This window comes from Eublepharis macularius, chromosome 2, assembly GCF_028583425.1.
Source record: "Eublepharis macularius isolate TG4126 chromosome 2, MPM_Emac_v1.0, whole genome shotgun sequence".
NCBI lineage: Eukaryota > Metazoa > Chordata > Lepidosauria > Squamata > Eublepharidae > Eublepharis > Eublepharis macularius.
This window is the reverse complement of record NC_072791.1, coordinates 58,992,521-59,016,321: the sequence shown is the minus strand read 5'-3', so window position 1 is coordinate 59,016,321 and position 23,801 is coordinate 58,992,521. Positions and strand designations below refer to the sequence as shown.

Sequence of the window (23,801 nt, the reverse complement as noted above, 5' to 3'; positions counted from 1 at the left end):
TGACAAAAAACAAGTGAAATTTTAGTAATTTAAATCAGTTAGCTTCTTGAATATAGCATTTATGGATATAATGTCCATGCCAAACTATTGAAAAGAATAGACCAAATTATAGACCAAACCTCTGGATAAACTATTTATGTCAATATCATGCAGTGGATACAGTACTGGGTGGAATGTAGGTAACCCAGGTTCAAATATGCACCTAGCTCTAAAGCTTATATAGAGGCCTTAAGCAAGTCATGGTAGTTAGATTCATGCAGTCCAAACTGTGTATGCAGAATGTATATGGTGAGGAGCAGGGTCACAGCCAGTGGCAGATGTGTAGGGCCCTGCATACTAGAATAGAATACTGTAATGTGCTCTTCATAGGTGTCCCCTCAAAGTCGACTCAGAGACTAGCTGGGGCAGAAGCTGCAGCTGGATAGGAGGCAAACTGGTAAGCAAGAACATGCACATCTGCAGAACAGCATTTGCAGGTTGCCTGTGGCAGCATGGTGTGTATGCTCGCCATATGGCATGGGGAGGTGGCTTATGTATGAGTACTGAGTACAGTAGAAAACAAAAACTGACTTTAGCAAGCTTACTAGGAGAATATCTGAGACAACTGGAATTAAGCACCTTTCACAGGCTCAGGAGGGTGTCCAACGTGGAGTGGCAGCCTGCCATTCCTGCAATCAGAGAAAGAAGAAGGGACTGAAGATGAGAAAGAAGTTATATTGGTCCTTTTGATTGAGAGCTGGCTGAGGAGAATCTGGTCATCCTGTTTGAACGAGAGCTGGTGTGAAGAAACTGTTGCCATGAAGTGAATAAAGGCAGCTGCAGAGCCCTGATTATATAAAAATATACAACATAATATCTATGCTGTCTTGGCTGTGCTAGGTTAGGCCTGCTTCCCAGGACTCTTCAACCCTTAGCTCCTTTTATGAAGCCCTCCAACCCTTAGCTCGTTTTATGAAGCCAGTCATTTTCTCATCAGATTCAATCATGCTAAGTTGATAGTCCAAGTCTCATGTTCCTTTTACCAACCCACTTCAGTTTTTGCCAGAGTTGCTGTATAATCTGCCAGACTGTTCCGGATCTGGCAAAGGTAGGTTGGCCAGGGGCTATCCAAAATGGTAGGTAGTCAAGCAAAGAAAAAAAAGAAGCCATGTCGGCTTTGGCAACATTTTTTTACCATTGTAAAGTTGGGATAGGTATCCAGGTTCCATATTTTTTCCTTTCAAGTGATACCAGATTATCTAAGAAGATTTTTCTTCTCTTTTCTGGGAGAGAGAGAGAGTAATCGTATGCGGTTACTACAAGAAAATCACCTGATCTGCATAATGAACCTCTCTACAGAAATAGCTTACTCCGTGGAAAAATGTAAAATGTCCTGTATGTACATTTCACAATGTATAAATCATCCCTCTGTGATAGGCCCTGACACCAAGATAACTTTCAGCGCTGAATAATTTCTCTAGTTTACTTAAAGAATTGCACACTTATGTATAGCTTAGTAACTTTAATTCAACAGAAAAAATGGCTTTTGTTTGTGAATTTGCAAAGTAATAGAGTAATATTTAGCTATGTGAACTCACCAGGTTGTTAAGTTTTTAGAAGGATTAATTATATAATTTTAAAAGCTGCTTTAAAACTAAGGCTGCTATAGTGCTAAGTAAAACTCGAGGCAGTTCAATTGTCTTCATATCAAAGATATGTACAGCAGAAATAGTAGAGGCTTTTAAACTTATAATACTCTATCCAGATATTTTAAAAACCTAGTACAATGCTATGGAAAATGTTAAAAAGGCCTATTTAGGGATAAGCACACATATCTAGCTATTTAACGTTTAAAAATATTACCAGAGATGATGAAGAAGGGAAATATACTCAACATAATGTGCCTGTGTTTTAGTAGTGCCTTTGATGCAGTCCAGCACAGAAACATGAGGAAAAGAATTTCTGTATATTAACAGTGCAAAGTTGATAAAGTGATGGGCATGTTAAATACTGTTATGTTATCAATGGGAAAGTGCTAAACAGTGTCTTGTATGATTAAACGTTGAAACTAGTCATGCTCAACATGTTTATTACTGACATGATTACAAATTGTCATTCATTCATTCATGTGTTTATTTATTTGTTTATAGTCCATCTTTCTCACTAAGACCCAAGGCAGATTACACAGTGCAAGTCAATATGATGAACAGCTGGGAAATACAATAGGTTATGGTTTGCAGAAATTTGAAAATAAGCATAAATCCAAACACAGAGATGAAACATTACGGAAATAAAGCAAAATTAAACACGTTTTTAACAATGTAGAAATGTACATCAACAGGCAATACCCAGTAGAATTGTCTACAGCCCTTGTCCAAGGCATCTCTATAAGCCATTTCTTACAACATAGCCCTATTACCAGAGTAGAAAAACCCACCTGAATAATTCGGTTTGGCACAGCTTGCAGAAACCCAGGGGAATGAGAGTTTTCCTGATCTCATCAAATATGCTATTCCGTAAGGCGGGGTCACCACAGAGGAAACACGTGTATGGACAGCTGTTAATTTTGCCCAACTGCAGAGTGGCATCTGCAGAAGGCCTTGTTGAGATGAGTGAAGCTGCCATAGTGGATCATGGAGGGGAGGCGTTCCAGCAGATATGAGGGACTAAGGTCATGTAAGACTTATACGTGCACCTTGAATTGGGCCCAGTAACTGTTGGGTAGGCAGTGGACTGACTAAGATAGGAGTAATATCCTCCTAGCTCCTGATAGTAAACCAACTCAGGTGTTCTGTACCAGATAGAGTTTCCGAGTTCACTTTGAGGGGAGACCTATGTAGAACACTTTACAATATATGCAGTTTTGTTGGTGGTTGCTCATATAAACCTTAAGATTTTCAATGGATGTAATAGACTACCAGTTAAAAACTAAAGCTGGAATCAGACTAAATTTTTCATCAGCTTAAAACATGCAAGTCTCAACCCCTTTTATGTTTCGTGTTACACATCAAACAGAGATATTACCTCTTGGGGAGTAAAGACAGCTGATATTGAAGAATAGTTCTGTTATCCTTTTCTTTTGTATATATCACATGTTCATGTATATGAATTTTTTAAATTTCAGGATAAAGAAGATGTAGAAGGTGTTTCAGTAGGTGCCATTCTTTCAGACTATCAACGAATCCGTGTGGAAGACGTGTAAGTAATATTACCGTATACTTGTACTGTAGATTGACAATCCATTGAAATGACTGACAATGCTGGTGTTGGTTTTAGTAGTTGTAGATTGTACCCTTAAGCTATAATTGGTCTTGGTCCAAGAACATGCATTTAAATCAAGTGAGCATGATGTAAAACAGAAATTTGTGTTTTATGCAATATGAGTCACAACATACTTTTCATACTCAGAAGCACTGTGTAGCTTCTCTGCATACATACAAAAAAAATTATAATGAAAGCAATGTAGAACTGCTGTTTAGTTGTTCTGTAAGGACCTGTATGAAAATAGAATCAAGGTCCTTTCATTTCTTTATTTATGGTCATTTGACCAATCATATAACAGTTACACTGAAAAAGAAAAAGAAAATTCAAAGCATACAATGGATCAAATAAAATGATTTAAAATTAAGATCTAGTTACAATACAGTATGATTTCTGAGACCTGAGTATCACCAAACAATATCTGGCTACTTGATAGGTAATCTTGGCATTCTTATTGGATAGGAGATAATCAAGTCTAACTTTTTCAGTGAGACCAGAGATTTTGCTTAATAACGGTGTGATCTCATCAGGTGCTTCCTTACAGTATGGGCAGCTAAAAAACTTGTGCTCTATAGTTTCCAGCTGTGTTAACGGACAGGAACAAAGGCTTTCCAGATAAGGGATTTTATTGTATTTGCCTTCCAATATTGCAGAAGGAAGGGCCAAGCACTTTGCCATGGTGAACGCTCTTCTGAAATGGTTTATTTCTAAAGATGTTAAGTAAACTGCTGGCTTCACAATATTTTGAAGATTTGACCACTCATACTTATTTTGTAAGGTAGCAATATCAGTTTGGCGATCTATATCCTCAGTCCTCTGTTTAACTAGTCTCTTTGCCTGATCATAAATACAGGATAGGAGGACATGAGGAGAAAGGCCAGTTCTAACTATATGATTTTGAACAGACTTAAGCTAATTATATTGAAAACTATCTCTGTTTATAAATGGGAATAAACCTAGGGGATTAAAATTACCCCTTGGCCACATGTATATAGATGATATACACACCCATGATTCAACTCTAATGTTACCAATCTCTAATCTTATCCTAGCATTAGGCACATACCTAGGGACCTGTAAAATTGTCCTTAAAACTTAGATTGCACTCTTTCTTGAGGAGCGAAACACGAACTGGGTGGCCCTACAAATGTCCCATATAACAATTGGGGCAAGGTTCTAAAATACTCCAACTCTTTCTGTTCCTTTTTGCCATTTTGTCAGCTTGCATAGCCTAAATGAGTAGCACTGATACTTTAAGTCTCAAGAAGTAGAGGCTCGCTTGAATAATGAAGATCTAATTGAACTGGGCCTCTGTCTTACTGGTGTCCTAGCTTACTGGTAGAGGAGACTCCATGACAGAGTATCTGTGTTGCATGCAGAAGGTCCTAGGTTCAATCCCAGGCATCTCCAGTTACAAGAACTAGGTAGCAGTTAAAGTGAAAGGCCACTGACTGAGGTTCAGGCAAGCCTCTGCCAGTAAGAGAGACAATAATGACCCTGGTAGACCAGTGGTTTAACTCAGACATTGTGTTTCATAACTTCTGAAAATTGGGAGAGTGTTAGGTGCTTAGCATCATCTGCCATACCCAGCAACACCCTGCTGTTCCCTGCTGTTATGTTTGTAGTCTAATACTTGACATTATGATTATGGTTAAATGCTGAGGCTATTCTTTGACTGGACTGCAACTGTTAATTACCTTGCCTTTCAGACCCGCAATGTGGAATTATGCAAGAGAGGTGTCTATTCCTGCTGTTATCTGTATGCTCCTCTGAACTGCACTCAGCAGTTCCCAGACACCACTACCTTGAAAATCCCATACATCAATTCTGCTGTTTTCCTGCTGAGCCTAGCTAACTGTTAGACTGAGGGGGAAGGGGATCTTAGGATTTGCCCATGCTTTGAAAACCTATATATGTTTGATGCTTGCATGTGAACATTATTCCTGGCAAAGATGGAGTAAGCTCATAATACCAGCAGCTTTTCAATAAAGTTCTTTTACTGCCTACAGTGAAATCTTTTGAGAGTTGCTTGGCATATCCTTACAGATTGACAGAAATCACATTCACCTTGGACCTGAACAACCACAGAATCCTGACACCCGTGCCATGGCAGCCAAAGGGGACAAGGATACCAGTGCTACAGAGAAGACTGAAGAAAACCTTGAAGACCCCACGAACAAGCGTGGGCTGAAGCTGGAGCGTGGCTCTGTGCCAGTTTTCCTTGATGGGATGCTGGCTACAGAGACTGACTGGAAGACACTCCACTGGGATGGACCCTTTGTGTAGCGTCGGCCAAGAGGGAGATCAAAAGATGGGATCGTCGGCAGACCCGACTGTACAGACAGAGTCTGTTCCTTGGGAAAGGACTCCTCGAGAGGGAGGAGGAAGAGTACGAGGAACCAGAGCGGAGGGAGTTGTTGGGGCAACCTCCAATGAGGTGGTGCAAGAGCTCCAGACCGAGATGGGGGAGCTGAGGTGTGACATATACGTCTTCATGGGCAATATTCAAGACATGATGTGGGCTGCCTTCCAACTCGATCTGCTGGGAGATCAAGGTGGCCAGCCGGATTAAGATGCTCAACAGCAGGGGGACCAGCAGCCTATCCCTCCTCCAGATGATCAAGGGGTTCAAGTGCCGCTGCGGCAGCCAGCCCAACCCATTCACCCAGATGGAGCCCCAGTCGGGCCAGTCCCAGGACCTCAACCTCAACAGCCACTGGGGTGACGCAAGCTAGAAGCCCGGTTTGATGGAGACCCTGAGGAGCTGAGCACGAACTAAGCTGAAGCGCATGATGCAGGGAAACCATTCAGTGCAAGAGTTCACTGCAAAGTTCCGAGCATATGCAGCCCAAATGCAAGACTAGACTGAGTTGGTGAAAATTGAGTTCTTCCATGCCGGCTTGAACCCAGATCTGGTGGCCAAGGCCATGGTCCAAGATGACCCGCACACCCTGCTGGGGTGGATTCAACTGGCATGCGAGATTGAAAATAGGGAGCGGGTTGTGAAGCTTCTCCATCTCCAACATCAAGTGGGCGAAAGGTGAGGAACTGCGGAGTATAGAGGGGGAGATAAGCCCCATCCAAAAGGGCCGACCACTCTAGCTGAAAAGGAGAAGAGAATGAAACAAGTACCGTGCTTAAAGTGTGGGGGCGTTGGCCACTTTGCCACGGAATGCCCCAGTGTGAAGAAGGCTCTCCTCGTGAGAAAGACAAGACTTAAATGAGGTTCACCAAGCTGCCTTAAACTGGGAGAAGCAGCATCACAAGCCAGTGAGGAGGTGGCGGCAGCAGGAGCAAGCAGAGGACCTGAAGTTTGGGGGATGGAACATCATTTAGCAGCGAGGGAGAAGAGGCGCAGCTGGCAGGAAACAGTGGAGACCTGCTGTGGGCATCAGCCAGCAGGCCCGAGAGGAGCTGGTGCCACCTCTGGTGAGGCCAAAAGGAACTTTATTTTTCCTCCCCATCACCCTAGTGCACCCGCATGAAGGGATCCATATTAGGGTTCAAGCCTTGATTGATTCTTGGTTCAGTAGAGATTTGATCACTCCTTCCCTAGTCGTGGGACTGGGACGACCTGGTGAAGCAGACAGAGTCTCTCAGGTTTGAGCAAATGGACAGGACCCTCCTGAAGGGAACCTCCTGCCTTTACGAGACTGAGTTGACCCCCATGGGGATGGGGAGTTACTGGGGGGGGGAGAGCTTTTGTGGTAAGCCCTACCGTGAAATTTCCTGCGTTGTTGCTTGCTCTAACCGTGACCCATACACACAGTGGAAGACAGGTTAGTTGTGTTTCCCAGCTGAAAATTGTCAGAGACGTGTGGAATTCGAAGTGGGGTACCACTCCCATGCCTGAAACTGTGTGTCTCACAAGTGAGGAATTCAAGGAAATCCCCCCTGAGTACCAAGCTCTAAGTTGGGTCTTTGAGGAAGGGGAGGCTAATGAGCTCCCCCCTCATAGAGCCACAGGCGCACCATTGAATTGCTCCCCGAGCAAGACCTTTCCAAAGGGAAGGTGTACTCCATGAGCCCTGATGAGCGAGCAGAGCCTCACAAGTTCTTTTACAAAAACCTGGAGAGGGGTTTCATTCAGCCCATGAGCTCCCCCCACTCTGCCCCAGTGTTGTTTTGCAAGAAGAACAATGGGGGCTTGCCACTGTGCACTGACTACAGAGGGATCAACGTACTTTCCATGTCAAATGCCTACCCTCTTTCCTTCATTAGGGACTTGCTTGGGGTTGTGGCTAAGAGGAAGGTCTTTACAAAACTGGACTTAAGAGATGCTTATTTCAGAGTGCGAACTGGAGAGGGAGATGAATGGAAGACAGCCTTCAACACCCCTCTGGGACAGTTTGAATACCTAGTTATGCCATTCAGCCTCCAAGGTGTGCCTGGGGTCTTCATGAACCTGATTAAATGAAGTTATACGTAAATACTTGTACAAAGGAGTGGTTGTTTATCTCGATGATGTTCTGATTTATTCTGACAACTATGACTCGCGTGTGAAGTTGGTACAACAGGTTCTGAGTACTCTTTATGAGAACAAACTATATGCCAAATTGTCTAAGTTGGATTTCCACAAGGAGGAATTGGACTTCCTGGACTACTGGGTCTCCCGGAGAGCACTGGGAATGGATCCTGCCAAAGTCCAAGATGTACTGGGGTGGGAAGCTCATAAAAGAAGACACCAATTACAATCATTCTTGGGCTTTGCCAATTTCTACAGGCCATTCATTAGGAACTTTGCCCAGACTGCACTAGTAAAAACTAAGGGGAAGGGGCCAGACGGTGGAAAGCCAAGTGCTAAACTGTCCTGGACTGCTGAGTGCCAGCAGGCGTTTGAAAGATTAAAAGCTCTGTTCCCCTTTGAGCCCATTCTGTGCCACCCAGATGAGAATAAAAAAATTATTGTACAAGTAGACGCCAGCGACATGGTGATGGGAGGGGTGATTTTACAAGAGGGCTTGGATGGAAAGCTGCCCCCCCATGTTTATGTCTCCCGAAAATTCTGAGGCAGAGAGGCACTGGTCGGTGTGGGATAAAGAGGCTGCAGCCATCACACTGGCACTCTCCACCTGGTGACACTGGGTAGAAGGGGCAAAGGTATCTTTTGAGGTGTGGACTGATAATAAAAACCTAGAAGCCCTCTGATCGCCCTGAACGTTGTTTGCCAAACAGCTCCACGGAGCAGAGTTCTTTTCAAAGTTTTAATTCACATTCAAGCACCTCCCAGGGAAGACAAATTTTCTGGCAGATGCCTTGTTCTGCCTCCCGCAACATGAGAGTCAGAGGGAGGAGATTATAGACACTATGTTCACGCCAGCCCAGCTGGGAGGAGTGGTGATGAAAAAGCAACAAACATGCAAACTCCTTTAAACCCCGCCCAACCCCTGGCTGGAGAAAGTCAAAGCAGAACTTGTAAGGGAGGGGAAAGAAGCTTTTCGGGAATCTCTTGTGAAGGGGGAGAATGGATGTTGGTATAGAAATGGCAAGTTGTATGTACCAGAAGCCCTTCGTGGGGAGATGTTGAAAACGTGTAATGATGACAAACTGTCCAGACATTTTGGGTTTGTAAAGATCTTGCATTTAGCGCAACGACAATTCTGGTGGCCAGGAATAAGGAAAGACATTTCCCAATATGTGACTACTTGTCAAGTCTGCTTGATGGGGAAGAAGTGAAGAGAGAAACACTCGGGACTGCTACAACCACTAGAAATACGCCCCCCCCCAACCCAGATCTACAATCTCTCTGGATTTTATTACTGACCTCCCCCCTGGTAAAGGGAAAACTGTGATTCTGGTGGTGGTGGACTTGTTCTCAAAGCAAGCCCACTTTATACCCTACTCCAAGCTCCCCACAGCAAAGAAACTGGCTAACTTCTTCATGCATAACATAGTGCGTTTACATTCTTTTCCAAATAAAATAATTTCTGACTGTGGGAGCCAATTTGTTGCCAACTTCTGGCAGGAGCTTATGAAAGTAATGGGGATTGAGCAGGGGCTTAGCTTGGTGTACCATCCCGGACAAATGAAACGCACAAATCAGATACTAGAAAAGTTCTTGAGATATTATTATTAATTATCAACAGTATAATTGAGTCGACTTTCTGCCCTTTGCAGAATATTGCTACAACAGTGTACACCACTCCATTGGAACATCACCATTTCAGGTGACCCAGGGCTTTGAAGGGAAGCCGATGCCATTCCTGGGAATGGAAGCAAAGGTGAAGGGGAGAGACTTGAAAGACTGGTGAACTAAAATAGTAACCCAGCGGGACCTTGTAAAACAAACTCTGGAAAAAGCCAAACTAGATTACAAAGAGCAAGCAAATAAGAAGTACTCCCCCGCCTGGCAATTGAAACTGGGGGATGCAGTCTATATGTCAATAAAAAATTTAAGAAGGGTGCAGCCGAGTAAAATATTGGGTTGGAAATACCTGAAACCCTTTCAAGTGACCTGTTTAATTAATGATGTGACTGTTGAACTTGACTTGCCCAAAAATCTAAGACATATGCACCCTGTTTTCCACTTTAGCCTTCTCAAGAAAGACCCTAGACCAGACCAGACAAATGGCACCTGGAACCAGCAGCCCCACCTCCTATCGTGCTTGAGGGGTAACCACACCAGGAGGTCAAACAGATCTTGGACTCTAAATGGAAGTGAAAGGTGTTGTACTACCTGATCCAGTGGAAACATTTTTCAAAAGGCCATGCTGAATGGGTTAAATCCACTGATGTTAGAGCTAACAAATTGGTTTGGGCTTTTCATAAAAAAATACCCAGAAAAACTGGGCAGAGGTTGAGTTTTGGGTGGGCAGAATGTCAGGTGCTTAGCATCACCTGCCATATCCAGCAACACCCTGCTGTTCCCTGCTATGTTTGTAGTCTTGATGTTATGTTTATGGTTAAATGCTGAGGCTCTGAACTGCACCCAGTAGTTCCCAGACACCACTACCTTGAAAATCCCATACATCAGTTCTGCTGTTTTCCCACTTAGATGTTTTGCTGCTGAGTATAGCTAACCGTTAATCTGGGATGGGGAGGATCTTAGGATTTGCCTGCACTTTGAAAGCCTATGTATGTTTGATACTTGTATGTGAACGTTATTCCTGGCAAAAATGGAGTAAGCTCATGATACTAGCAGCTTTTCAATAAAGTTCTTTTACTGTCTACAGTGAAGTCTTTTGAGAGTTGCTTGGCAGATCCTTACAGAGAGTCGACCCTGTTTTATGTTAATTTTGATATGCCATTCTATTAGAGTAAAATGCTTCTCTTCCCCCCTCCCCCATCTATTAACACAGTTAATATGAATTCCGTTTTTGCCTAAGAATTATACTTACAGATAGTTTTATGGTTTCCTTTGGTTTTGTCAGTGGTGGTAACAGTATCTTTATTCAAAGAACTATTATGACTGCTGCAAGAGGGGTTTAAACTCAAGTTTCTTTAAAAGCAATTATCTGTGCTGCATAGCAAAACCCTTTTGGAATAGGGAGAAAGTTTCATAACCAGTTTGTAATCTGGCTGTGGGGATCTGCTGTTCAAAAAAAGGCGGGAAGGGGGACACTTGTGCAAAAGTTACAAGGTTCTCCTAAAGTACCCTGTAACTGGGATCCTGGCCCATGTTTCCAGTTTTCTTTTTTCTTCAAAGGAAGTTATAATTTTACTATGTGGCAGAATCATTAAATCTATTTTTTTTATAGCAAAACAGAGGTTTATGGTTGACTTGATACAGTTTTTTTGCAGATAGGAGAATACCCTGCTTTTATTTTGCAAGCTACATAATCTGGTGCTATTAGCTTCACTAGAATTAGTAATCTTGTTTAAATCAATAGGGGTTATTCATAGTAACAACATTAAGTACATATGTGATTTTTTTTTATCAGTTCAGTGCCTTTACAAATATATTTAAGCAATGTTACAGTTTTCATTACCTGCATTCAGATTCCTGCATATATTCTTTGTTGTTTTAGAAATGCGCTTGTTTGTCCAACGATTAGGTTTTTACTCATGATTTATGTCAGACTACATTTAGATATTAAAAACTGGGGGAGAGGCTTTCGCTCAGTGACAGAGCATCTCTGGTTAAAAGGATCACAAGGTGAGTGATATGAAAGACTTTTTCCTGTGACCCTGAAAAGCTGGCAGTCTGAGCTGACAATTCTGACCTTAATGAACTAATGGTCTGATTCAGTATAGGCTAGATTCATGTGTCCATGTGTGTGTTTCCCAAGATAGGTTTTGATCATTTTGTTTATTAAAATGAAATATCCTTACAACATTTGAATATTTACCACTGTAACACAAGCTAAACTGAGATTAAATGTAAATAAGATATAGGTTATCTGTATGAAAGAGAAAAGGAAAGCACTGAGTGAGCCAATCCATTGAAAATGCACAAAAATCTGCTATTTTTACAGTACAGCAGTTATACCCATTGGTGTAGTCGATAGGCTCAATAGATTAGTTCTTGTTGGATAAGCAAGGGCTCTTTCACCAGTGGAGAGGTTAAAAAAGGTAACGGTAGTCCCCTGTGCAAACACTGAGTCATTACTGACCCATGGGGGGATGTTGCATCACGACATTTTCTTGGCAGACTTCTTACAGGGTGGTTTGCCATTGCCTTCTCCAGTCATCTACACTTTACCCCCAGGAAACTGGGTACTCATTTTACCGACCTTGGAAGGATAGAAGGCTGAGTCACCCTTGAGCCAGGTACTTGAACCTGGCTTCCGCCAGTATCCAACTCAGGTTGTGAGTAGAGATGGGCAAGAACAGCAATACGAACTATAAAAAGCCACGAACAGTCCAATCAGCTGTTCATGAACAAGCTGTTCCTGAGGCCCCATTCTAAACGAACAGGTGGTCATTGCAAGCCTCGTTCGTTGCTGTTTGTTGCTGTTCGTCAAACTAGACAATCTGGCACCTGCAATCAATTCCCTTGGCAACTGGAGGCAGGGACTGCCTGAACTCTGTCTGAACTCCTGCTGTTGCCCTGGAAACCCCAATCTAAGCCCAATTTAGTTTGATAAGCAGGTCTTCCTTTCAAGTGTGGAGCTCCAAATTTGTTACAAGGAAGCAAAGAGCAGGGGGGAGGGGGGCTCCCAGCTCTGGTTTTGCAGATGGTGAGGGAGAGACAGTTGCTGTTGGCATTTTGAGAGAGAGACAGGGAGAGTGAATTAAAGCTTGAATTTTCTTTGTGTGTGTGGTGGGATAGGGATCTACCTCTTCAAGTTCCAGGGCTGTTGCCAGGCTCTGGGACAAGCTATTATTTATTACTGATACCTTTCCTGCTGTCTGCTCAGGTCAGGTTTCTGGGAGTGGTGTGGTAGGGATCTACCCCTTCAGGTTCCAGGGCTGCTGCCAGGCTCTGGGTCCAAGCTAATATTTATTATTGGTACATTTCCTGCTGTCTGCTCAGGTAGGGTTTCTGGGAGTGGTGTGGTAGGGATCTTGATGGCTGGAGGAGAGCCTGCTGGTCCCCACGAACAATGAACAACAAACATGTTCATGAACAGGTCATGTTCGTCAATGTTCGTTGTTCGTGGATGGCAATAAACAATGAACACCATGTTCGGGTTTTTTTTCTGTTCATGCCCATGTCTAGTCATGAGCAGAGCTTGGACTGCAGTACTGCAGCTTACCACTCTGCACCATGGAGAGGTTGCAAGGGGGGTCGGGGTTGGCCAGTTCACTTCTCCCATTATTGATCTTTCACATTGTTCCAAGTAGCATTCCTAGTTCCTTTGGAACTGAGAAAGATGAAAACATACTCTTCTTCCTATATTATATAAGCAATTCAGGAATCATGAACTTCAGTTAATCCTTTGCTGTTAAATCCTAGGGTGGATTGTCTAAAGTACAAGTGAAAGTTGGACAAACCCTACTAGGTGCAGCAAACCTAAATAATCTTTAGTATCCCCATGACCCTTGTGGACATAAACCAAAACATGCAACACCAAAACAGAAACGTTGGCTTTATTACTGAGAGATTCTTTTTTATTATTATTATTGTAATGAAAATAATTGTTCTGCTGATGATTTCAGGTATATTTTAACAGTGAATTTTGACGTGGACACAGGGCTTAGGAGAGATACTGATTTTATTAAGCTGATTTTGCCCTTTTAAATGTCTGGGGACAAGTAGCTTGACTTTATCTTAGACTTCCTATTTGGCTGTCTGTACTTCAGTAATTACATAGACAGTGGTTACATTCTCACATGATGAAAAATCATGCTTTATTATTGTGGGAACAAGGCTTTGAAACCTAGAGATCATGTTCTCTTTTCTTCCTCCTTTTGTGCATGACTGACACATGAATCACTTCTGCATTCACAATACAGTATATGTTGTCATTTCATCTGAGTCGCACCTATGGTTTGTTCTTTTGCCCTAGAAGCAGAATTCTAAAACCAAAGCTTAATCCTGATTTGGAATTCTGCCTTGGAGATAAGAGAACAAGCTATCATTTGCAGAGCAGACTAAATGATATGCCACGAATGCAGATGTGGTTAGTTCCTCAGTTGCACATGATGAGAGGAAGAAGCAGCACATGAGTCCACAAAATGCAAGGCCTCATTGTTACGCAGAAACATAATGGTCTGTCATACTTATGACTACAGCCAGTAATAACTTTGGGTTGATCGATACATGTGCTTTGGCATTCAGAAGCAGCACCTTTCTGCACCGTCCAGGCATTGGTACGCGTAATGCTTAATGCACACTCACTGGCAAAGTAGGAGGGAAAGCACTCCTGCACACTATCCATAAACTTAGGTTTAAGCATGTGGCCTGATTAATGTATTACTAAAAAAGCATGACACAGATCAGTGTAATCCCCCTCCTTTCACAACTGTCTTTGGAGCTGGTGCAAAGTTTATGGCTCACTGCAACAGTTAGCAGGTAGCAGTAGCAGTTGCAGAGAAAACAATCCCAGTGAGCTGTTCTTATTATGAGTCAAGATGTGTTTCTCTGGTGCCTATGACCTGTTTTTTTTTGCCATGTCTTAGGACATCTTCCATATGAACACTGCACCACATGAGATCACTTAGAGGTCCAGATAATGTCTACAGGTGGAGTTACGCTGTTTCTCATGAGAATTTGATAAGACTTCCCTGATTGCAGAATTCTAAGTCCTAACAAGCATCAATCAATTTTGAGGGATTGCAAACGCTTTTTAAAAATTTATTTAGATAGTTTTTATATCCTACTTTTCTCCCCAGTTTCCCTAGTAGAGAGGGGATTCCTGGGCTCCCACGTCCTAGTTCAGCTAATGCACCATGCTGGCTTCTGTGTTCTGAACCCCCCCCCCCGCCCCCCAGCAAGTATGTTTTTCAAAACAAGATAAGAAGGGTAAATTGCTTTGTATAAACAGTTTGGAATATGCCATGTACACTTTGAAATTGCTATATTTCATTGTATAATAATGATATATAACACTAATGATTTGTGTTCCTATTCAGTAGGTTAAATAAGAATAATAATAATATGTTTATTGCTTTTCCGGCCGAAGCCATAAGCCATACAAACACCAACAAAATATGAACTGTACACTTGAACATACCCAATTCACATAGACATAACTCGTCATTATCACTTTAAACTATCTAAACTCGTGAAAATCTTGTTTCTTTATCACCATGGCTAAAAAGGAAGCCACTATAGCAGAGGTTTGATTGTCAGGAAAGTTATCAGACAATAACACTGAGATTGCCCAAGGAAGGAAGGGAAGCTTTTCTTATAATAGGAATGATAAATCTCTCTCTTTCCTTACTCCACTTAGGGCAAAAAACTATTATATGATCCAAGGTCTCTGACTTTCCTTGTCCACAGTCACAAACTCGTTCAGAATAAGGGAGTCCAGAGAAACGACCAGAAAGCACTTTAGAGGGGAAGGAGTTAAGTCTAGCCAATGTGAAGGCTCTGCATTGAGCTGGAATCTTTAAAGAATAGCAATAAGATGGAATAGCTTCTGGGGGTGAAAGTCCCAGGGATAAGCCCGAACATGTACGTCTGGCTCTCTGGAGAGTACTGCTGTAATCGAGATCCTTTAGATTAAATAACGTGATTAGGTATTCATGATTACAACATAGTTTGTAATAAAGTCTCTTGATGCTCTCTTCCTTTTTTGTTCTAGTGATTTGATAAATGCAGGTTTTTTTGTGGTGGTGCTCACTGGTACCGAGTACCAGTACCTTTTGGGGAGGTCTCCCAAGTCCGAAGGGGGGAATCAGTGGAAATCAGTGCAGCCCTATATATGAGTACTAGAACCTTTAAAAAAAAACACCGAGTAAATGCATGGATTGTCCATAGCTTGCCAGGTGAAGGTGGCAATCCTAGAAAATATTTATGCTTGTCATTGGAATACTCCAAGAAACTTGGTCAAAAATTAAATAGCTTGTGTATGGATTAAAGATTAAAATAACAAAGCAATTTCTCCATGTTCAAATAGGTGCAAGCGGCTTAATCTTCAGCCCTTAGCTTTTCTTTGGCGTCAGAACCAGGAAAGTTTGATCAAAGAAATGATATCTTCAAACATTGAAGCTATAATCATAAAAGTAGCAGCTTTGGGTAAGAATGAAACTAGTATTTTGTTTTTGATATTTTTTGTTAATAAATTGAAAAAGCTTAACCATGAAACCTACAGCAATCTGTTTTATAGTTAAAATGTGATAAGAGAGAAATCTGGAGCAGGTGAAGGATGTAATATAAATCCAAAGAATTGCAGTTGCAGGGCAATGTTTCTAAACAATTAATGGAATCTGTACATGACAAATACTTTTCACACTAGACAGTGAAAAAGTAAGACGCTATTTTCATCATTAAATTTGGTCAATGAGTGTGTTTATCAATAATGGTTTATCCATAATGCAATAGTTTATAGTTCAATCATATATGAGTGATACAAATGGTTTGCTTGACATTGGACTATTAATTGCGATGAAAGTATTTAAGAAAAATTTGACTAGCATTACCCAATATATAACAGTTTATTGACAGGTTGATGCCTCAGATTCGTTGCTTGGTTGTAGCCCCAGCTTCTTTCTTTGTTGTCTTTGGCAAAGAGTCCAGTAGCACCTTTAAGACTTACCAACTTTACTATAGCATAAGCTTTCGAGAACCACAGTTCTCTTCGTCAGATGCATGGAGGGTATGAAGAAACTTGCTATATATAGGTGGTGAGGGGAGGGGGGAGTAGATGCAAATCAGTTGCTTCTGATAATGAAATCAGTTACTTCTGATAATTAGATAACCATTCTTAGTCTCTATTCAATCCAAGTCTGACTGAGTGAGATTTTCATATGAATTGCAATTCAGCAGCTTCCTGTTGGATTTTGTTTTTGAAAGGTTTCTTTTGAACTATGGTGACCTTTAAGTCCTTGATGGAATGTCCTGGTAGATTGAAGTGTTCTCCCACTGGTTTCTGGATGTTGCCATTTTTAATGTCAGATTTGTGTCCATTTATACTTTTGCGCAGAGGTTGGATGGTTTGTCCAATGTACAGAGCAGAAGGACATTGTTGGCACATGAGGGCATATATCACGTTGGAGGATGAGCAGCTGTAAGAGCCAGAGATAGTGTAGTTGACACCATTGGGTCTTGTAATCGTATTTCGTGGGTAGATATGAGGGCAGAGTTGGCATCTGGGTCTGTTACAGGATCTGGTACCTATGTTGGTGACTCTGCTAGCTGATTCATGGTTGTTAGTGAGAAATAGTTTATGGTTGGGGGGCTGTCTGTAGGCAAGGAGAGGTCTTCCACCCAGGGCTTGTGAGAGAGAGGCATCGTTTTCCAGGATGGGCTGTAGATCACTGATGATATGTTGGATGGGTTTGAGTTAGGAACTATAGGTGACAACCAGTGGTGTTCTGTTGTTAGTTCCTTTAGGTTTGTCCTGGAGCAGGCTGTTTCTGGGTACTAGTCTGGCCCTGTTGATTTGTTTCCTAACCTCATTTGGTGGGTACTGTAGCCCCAAAAATGCTTGTTGTAAATCTCTTAAGTGGAAGTCCCGATCAAGAGCATTCGAGCAGATACGATTGTAATGTAAGGCTTGCTGTAGGCAATCGATGGAGTGGTATTTTTAGGGTGGTAGCTGGAGGCATGTAGATACGAGCATTGGTCATTGGGTTTCCAGTATAAAGTGGTATTTATCTGTCCATTATGTAGTTGTACAGTGGTGACCATGAAGTGTACCTGGTGTGTAGAGTGGTCCAGGCTCAGGTTGATAGTTGTTGAAGTCCTGATGAAATCTCTCAAGGGCTTCCTTCCCATGGGTCCAAATGATGAAGATGTCATCCAAGAATCTTAAGTACAGGTTTCAGTGTATGGGAGCTGAGCAAGCATTGCTCCAAGTCTGCCATGAATATGTTAGCATATTGTGGTGCCATGCGTGTGCCCATGGCTGTGCCATTAACCTGTAGATATAAACTGTCACCAAATTAAAAGTAATTGTGAGTAAGCACGAAGTGGCAAAGTTCAGTGGCGAGGTGTGCTGTTTTTTTGTCCGGGATAATATTCCTTATGGCTTGCAGTCCATCTGCACGTGGGATATTGGTGTACAGAGCCTCAACATCTTTGTAACCTTTCCTGTCCACGCCACCTACCTTCTTGCACATTGTGTACCTGATACTGTTTTCATTCTGCATTCAAACACAAGTAAGAGAGATAACGGGATTCTTGCAGATTGATCCTGTATGGAGTTGTTTCCCTCTCCGCTCCTGGATACTCATGCAACAGTTTTCTACTGAAACTTGAAGAGCAGAATTTAGAAAGACAGGAGAAAATAATTTTCTGCTTTGCCCTCATCTACATTTTTTACTCAATTATTTTTGTTCATGGATTGAGGGGAAATGGGTTAAAATATGTTTTAAAAATATGCTCTTGGTCAGATTGCATTAGAAGTCCAGTGGATCAAAGGTCTATTTGATGTGTAATCTGAAGTTCCTCTTTAATTACAAAATACAATGAGATTTTGTCATCATTCCTATCAGTAGTCATCATAAGTAAGAAGGAAGATGCACGTAGCCTGAAATGGCAATGTGGCCAGTCCTGTCTCTTCTTTCCTTACCTAATGAAGGTTTGCTGGCAGGCAACAGGCATCACCTCATAAGGACTAGAACGATACATTTGGCAAAAGGTTGGGAACCGTATCCCAGAAGACTTTCAGTTGAATCCTGTGGTGGATGAATAGATCCCAAGAAAATAATAAAGATAGAGAATTGGGTGACAACAAGGGGAACTGGGGGAATAGTGTGGGGACATCTAAAATAAACACATAGTAGAAAAATCAAGATGGGTAGTCCTGTTAGTCTGTCTGTAGCAACCGAAAAGAGCTAGAGTCCAGTAGCACCTCTAAGACTAACAAAATTTGTGGTAGGGTATGAGCTTTTGTGAATCACTTCTGAAGAAGTGAGCTGTGACTCACAATTGCTCATACCCTACCTCAAATTTTGTTAGTTTTATAGCTACTACTGGACATAGTAGAAAAGACATCGGAGCATAAGATTAATTAATATTAATATCAATATTAATTCGATGTTTATGTACATTAGTTCAGAGTGTGGAAAATAAATAGGGTGAGCTTGAACTCCTAGTACAGAAAGGTAAATATAATTCTTTTTTTTAATAATATTTTTATTTTTTATTAACTACATTAACAATACAAAGGGAAGAAAGGGAACAAGGGGAGGAAGGAAAAAAAACACAACAACTACAACATGTAACAACTATGCTACACAAAATGTTTTCCCTTCATACTGCCATTATTCAAAAGTTAAAGCTTTATGTTATATTGATGGAGTGGTTGACCTTACTAAATGCAAATTACAATTTAAATTCAAATTAAGTTTTCCTTCCCCTCCTGGGTCCCGGACGCAATTCTCTCTGAGCAACTGCAGCCACAGTGCTCGTTTCCTCCCCCCCCTCAGACTTCTCCTTTTCGTCTTGCTTGGTGCACTGAAATTCCGGATTTTTATCCTCAAAATCCCTTAGTTGATCTTCTGATAATATCTTGAAAGCTTGATCTTTGTGACTGAACCAGATTCCTTCCGGAAATAACCATTTGTACTTTATTCCACGTTCTCTCAGAAGAGCTGCGAACTTTTTATACTTAAAACGTCTTTTCCGAACTAGAAATGGGACGTCTTTCAATATCTTAACTTTATTACCCAAAAAGTCCAAATCTGCATTGTATGAATTATATAGGATTGTGTCCCGGATCCTCTTAGATGAAAAATCAATGATGATCTCGCGAGGCAGCTGACGGTTCATTGCATATTTTGAAGTAGCCCGACGGACTTCCAAAATGGCGCTTTTTACTTCTTCTTTAGTTGCCCTCGCGGGTGTCGCCAGTAGTTCCGAGACCAGACCCCGTAAATCCTCATTTTCCTCCTCTTTCACATTCTGGAGGCGCAAAATTGTCTGTGTTCGTTCCACTTGTAGCCCGATCAGCTGGTTCTCCACCAGCTTAAGCTCTTTACTCGTAGCCTTCACGAGTGACGCACTTTCCCGAGCAGACTTCTCTGCCCCCCCCCCCGCTGCTTCCTTAATGGTTTTCAGTTCGCTCTCAATTAAGCCCACCCTTTGATCTGTTTCATTCAGCTTGTCAACAAAGGGTTTTATGGCTTCACCAACCGCCCTCCGCACTACTTCCTCCAACGACTCTCCCTTCAGGGCAGCCGAAACTGACTTGCCCAGAGCGGGACTTAGTTTTTTCGTTGCCATTTTAGGGGGGGGGGAAACCGCCAACCAGATTCTGAAACTCAGCGAAGGGGAAGAACGAGCCTTCTTAGCTTCAGATCCCACCACTCCTTCGCGTGCGCTTGTAGTAACAGAAGGGATTCGCTTACTTGCAGGCTTTCGCCTAATTCTGCTCTTTGCTGTTTTCCATGGCCCGGCAGCACTCGAGGCGCCGCGCACGTCTGCCGGCCTCTGTAGGGACAAACGGGCAATTAACCCCCCGCATTGATTCCGGGGGGCTCTTCCCGCAGCGTCCTGGACCCAGCCTCCCTCACTGGGAGTTTTGGGGGCTAATCTTCGCAGATCAGCCACCCGGACAGGGTGCTCGGGCGCTTCCTCTCGGACCTGCGAAGAGGAACGTCCGACATGGCTGAGAAAACGAAACCGAATCAAAGGTAAATATAATTCAATAGGTGTATCTAAGACTTGGTGGGAAGAACAGATTATAAAGATTATGCAAATGTAAACATCTTGAAAATAAGGCAGAATGGATTTGTTGAGAATAACTCCTGCAGGACTTTGGTGCGGGGAGGTCAAGTAATTAGCATATTGAATTGTGGGAATGTTGTTACTTAACATAGCTTGATTTCAGCAGTGTTTGAAGTCCTCCATGATATTTTGGTTAGCAAACAAGTTAAATCTGAACTAGATGATGGTACTATTGGTGGATTCACAGCTAAGGGCTCATCAATGACGCTTCATCATTCTAGAAGAAAGTCTGGAGTGGGTGCTGCTGGCCTGTGTCCTAGGTCTTATATTCCTGAACATTTCAATCAATAACTAGGATGAAGATATGAAGGGACATCTTTTAAAATGTGAAGATGTCACTAAGTTGTGAGGTATAGCTAACATCTTTGTAGACAGCCATACGACTGAAAGTAACCTTGTTAAGTTGGAAAGCTGGTCTGGAACTAACAAACTGAAATTCAGCAGAGACAAATCTCTGTGGGATATGACATTAGGAGGACATGTGAAACTTGCATTCATTGCAAACTTAAGTTGACAGTATAATGCAGCTGCAAAAAAGCTAAGGCCATGTTAGATTGCATTAATTTCACTCTACCCTGTGCTCATCAGACTTCCTCTGCCATACTGTGTCCAGTTTTGGGTGCTGCACTTTAAGAAGAATATTGACAAATTAGAATGGAACAGATGTGGCTGTGAAGCTAGTTGCAAGTCTGGAAAACAACTCCTATGAATAAAAGTTGAAGGGATTGGGTATGTTTAGCATAGGGAAGAGAATATAGTGTGAGAATATGATCATTACCCCCTCCCCCAAATACCGGAAGGATGTCGTATTGGAAGAGAACAAAGACTTTTTTTCTGTTGCTCAAAGGACATGGCCAGATCTAACGAGCTTAAGTTACAGAAAGGTAGATTTTAGTTGAACATTGGCAGTTTGACAAGGGAACCCATTACCTTGGAGGGAATGCTTCTGCTTGTTGGAAGTCTTCCAGCTCTGTGATTCTATAATGCTTTTGAATGTACAGCTGACTTAATCCTGTTCTGTGCTACTTCACTTGAGACACAGTTAGTACCTCTTTTGGAAGGGAAGGTATGTCCTGATCATGGAACAGTCATAGCACTGCATAACATGATTCTGGGTGTTGTTTTAAGGGCAGTTGTGCTTACCTGAGACAAATTGGAACGGTAGCCTAAAATAACTCTTTATAGAATTTTTTAAAACAGTTTATTAAACAGGCATCATATAGAAGGCACAGTATATCTGACGATGCTTATAAAATTCAATTTTGCAGTGGAGTTAGAATCAACGTTGTTTGACTTTCATTGGTCAAATAGTGATTTTAACATTGAACTGACCCATTATGGGAGATTGCTTGTCCGATCACAAAGACAAAAGGATGTGTCCAAGCACAGTATTGAAGCCAGGTTTATTGAATGGTATGTAACCACACAAACTGATGAGAAACATATTAATAGGCCAATAGATCATTTCAAAATTACAGCCCTCTGAGTAGTATTTCACATGAAGGTATTAGATGAGGTTTTAGATATAAAATTTGACAAAGGAACCTTTTTCTTTTCGGGTCAGTAGAGGTTTGTGGCCCATTAGACCAAAGAATGACCAGTATAATAGGAAAGAATCTGTTCTACATGGATAGGTAAAAATATAGTTCTGATAAATTGTGTTGTATAATCTTGGCATGAATCAAGCCCCATCGTCATCCTATGAGCTGGACAATTTCTGTTAAGCATTTAAGACTTCCTTTTTCTTATCCCTTTATCAGACTTTTAAAGCTAGAGTTTAGGTCTTGAGGGTAACATTGGATAAGAGGTAAGAGAAAAACTTCAGCTTTGCTATTATATATAAAATATATTATGTTGGAACTTGAGTATCTATTAGAAAGTGCAATAAAATATTAATTCTTCTTCAACTGTGATGATTTGCCAGAATCATTTTATTTTTACAGCACTTCTGGTGTGAGCAGTAAAATGAGACCATCATAAGTTCATTCTGTGCTTTCTTAACATTTATACAAAGGAAGAGAAATGAAAAAAAAATCTATCTTTTCTAGCAAATTACAGAAGATACTTTCCACTCAAGAGGGTTTGCTACCATGTTCAGAAATTACCTCTGTCACTTCTTACATCGTGCAACTTGCCCTTTGTTAAAATGTAACATCTTTCAAAAGGGTAAAAGTATCTGGGGGTCTCAGTCAGAAAAAAAAACATAAAAAGATTTTCTTAGGGTGCAGTATTGTGAAGCAGAAATCTTTTTTTGAAGTTTTATATATACCTACCAACCACACAGATTGCATGCCCTATCAATCAGTTTGTTTTTTAAAACTGATATGGTTTTGAATGTTCTCTGGAGCTGTATTTATAATTTGGCCTATATATATTTACAAGATTACATTTCAATTTATAAGCCAAAACCATCTTAATAATAATAAAACACCCTCCAGAAATTGGTAAGCTTTGAGCAATACAGGAAATGACTGCAGGGGTGACATTGCTGATGACCTGTGTCATCTCTTAAGCAAGATAAACTTGCCTTTGCATCTCAGCAGCTTAGAACAAGTTAGAATGGACTTGCTGGTACACAAAGAGCCCTTTGTGGCATACTTCTTTTATAGCACAAATACCATAAATAGTTGTAGATAGTAATTAGATTGAAAACGGCTCCCTCTTTTCTTTTTTTCTTTTTTTTGGCTACAGGTAAAAAGAGAGATCTTATCAGACTAAATTTCTCACCTGCCTAGGGCAGGCATAATTAGATGTAAGCAAATTTAATGGAGCTTGTATGCTCTGGGGCCATTCTGCAGTACCTTAATAATTGTGCGCTTTATTAAAGTAGGTTTAAGGTATGAAGCTGCTGAACATATCGAGTGGCAAAGAAGTTAAGGTATGGGTTACCACTTTACCTTTTAGATGAATAATCAAAGCGCTTTTAAGCCAAATTGCAGTAAATGTGTTTGGAATAACACATTTAAAAGTCTGAGGAATAATGCATTAGATGGCACATTGCTCAGATGTTAAAGGGATAAGCAAATATGTAACATGAGCTTGACATTCATCAATACTGGCATGCTCACACAACCTCCTGTAGCTCTATTTTCCATTAGTTTAATGATGTCTGTAGGAAGGTGTAAAACTACAGACAACGCATAATTATACAAGTAATGCACATTCATTCTAGTACACTTTTCTAAATCCATGTTTACAAATTAATATTAAATGGAGGCAAGTTTTACTTCAGGAGGACAATATGTTTCCTCCAGGCTTTCCTTAGCCAGTATCCTGTTAGTGTTTGGCCCTCCCCCCCAAAAGGAAGCTGGTTTCATGGACGTGCCAAACACCTTTGTAA

At 41.4% G+C, this 23,801-nt stretch overlaps 1 protein-coding gene across 1 annotated transcript in view; it reads left to right on the top strand.

Annotated features, from left to right (window-relative positions):
• The window catches only part of DPH6 (diphthamine biosynthesis 6), a 338,189-nt gene that overhangs the window by 68,990 nt on the left and 245,398 nt on the right, over positions 1-23,801 (top strand). The window contains exons 4-5 of the mRNA XM_054971781.1: positions 3,104-3,177; positions 15,687-15,805. Coding sequence (XP_054827756.1) covers positions 3,104-3,177; positions 15,687-15,805 — 193 coding nt within the window. The remainder of the gene's footprint in view (positions 1-3,103; positions 3,178-15,686; positions 15,806-23,801) is intronic.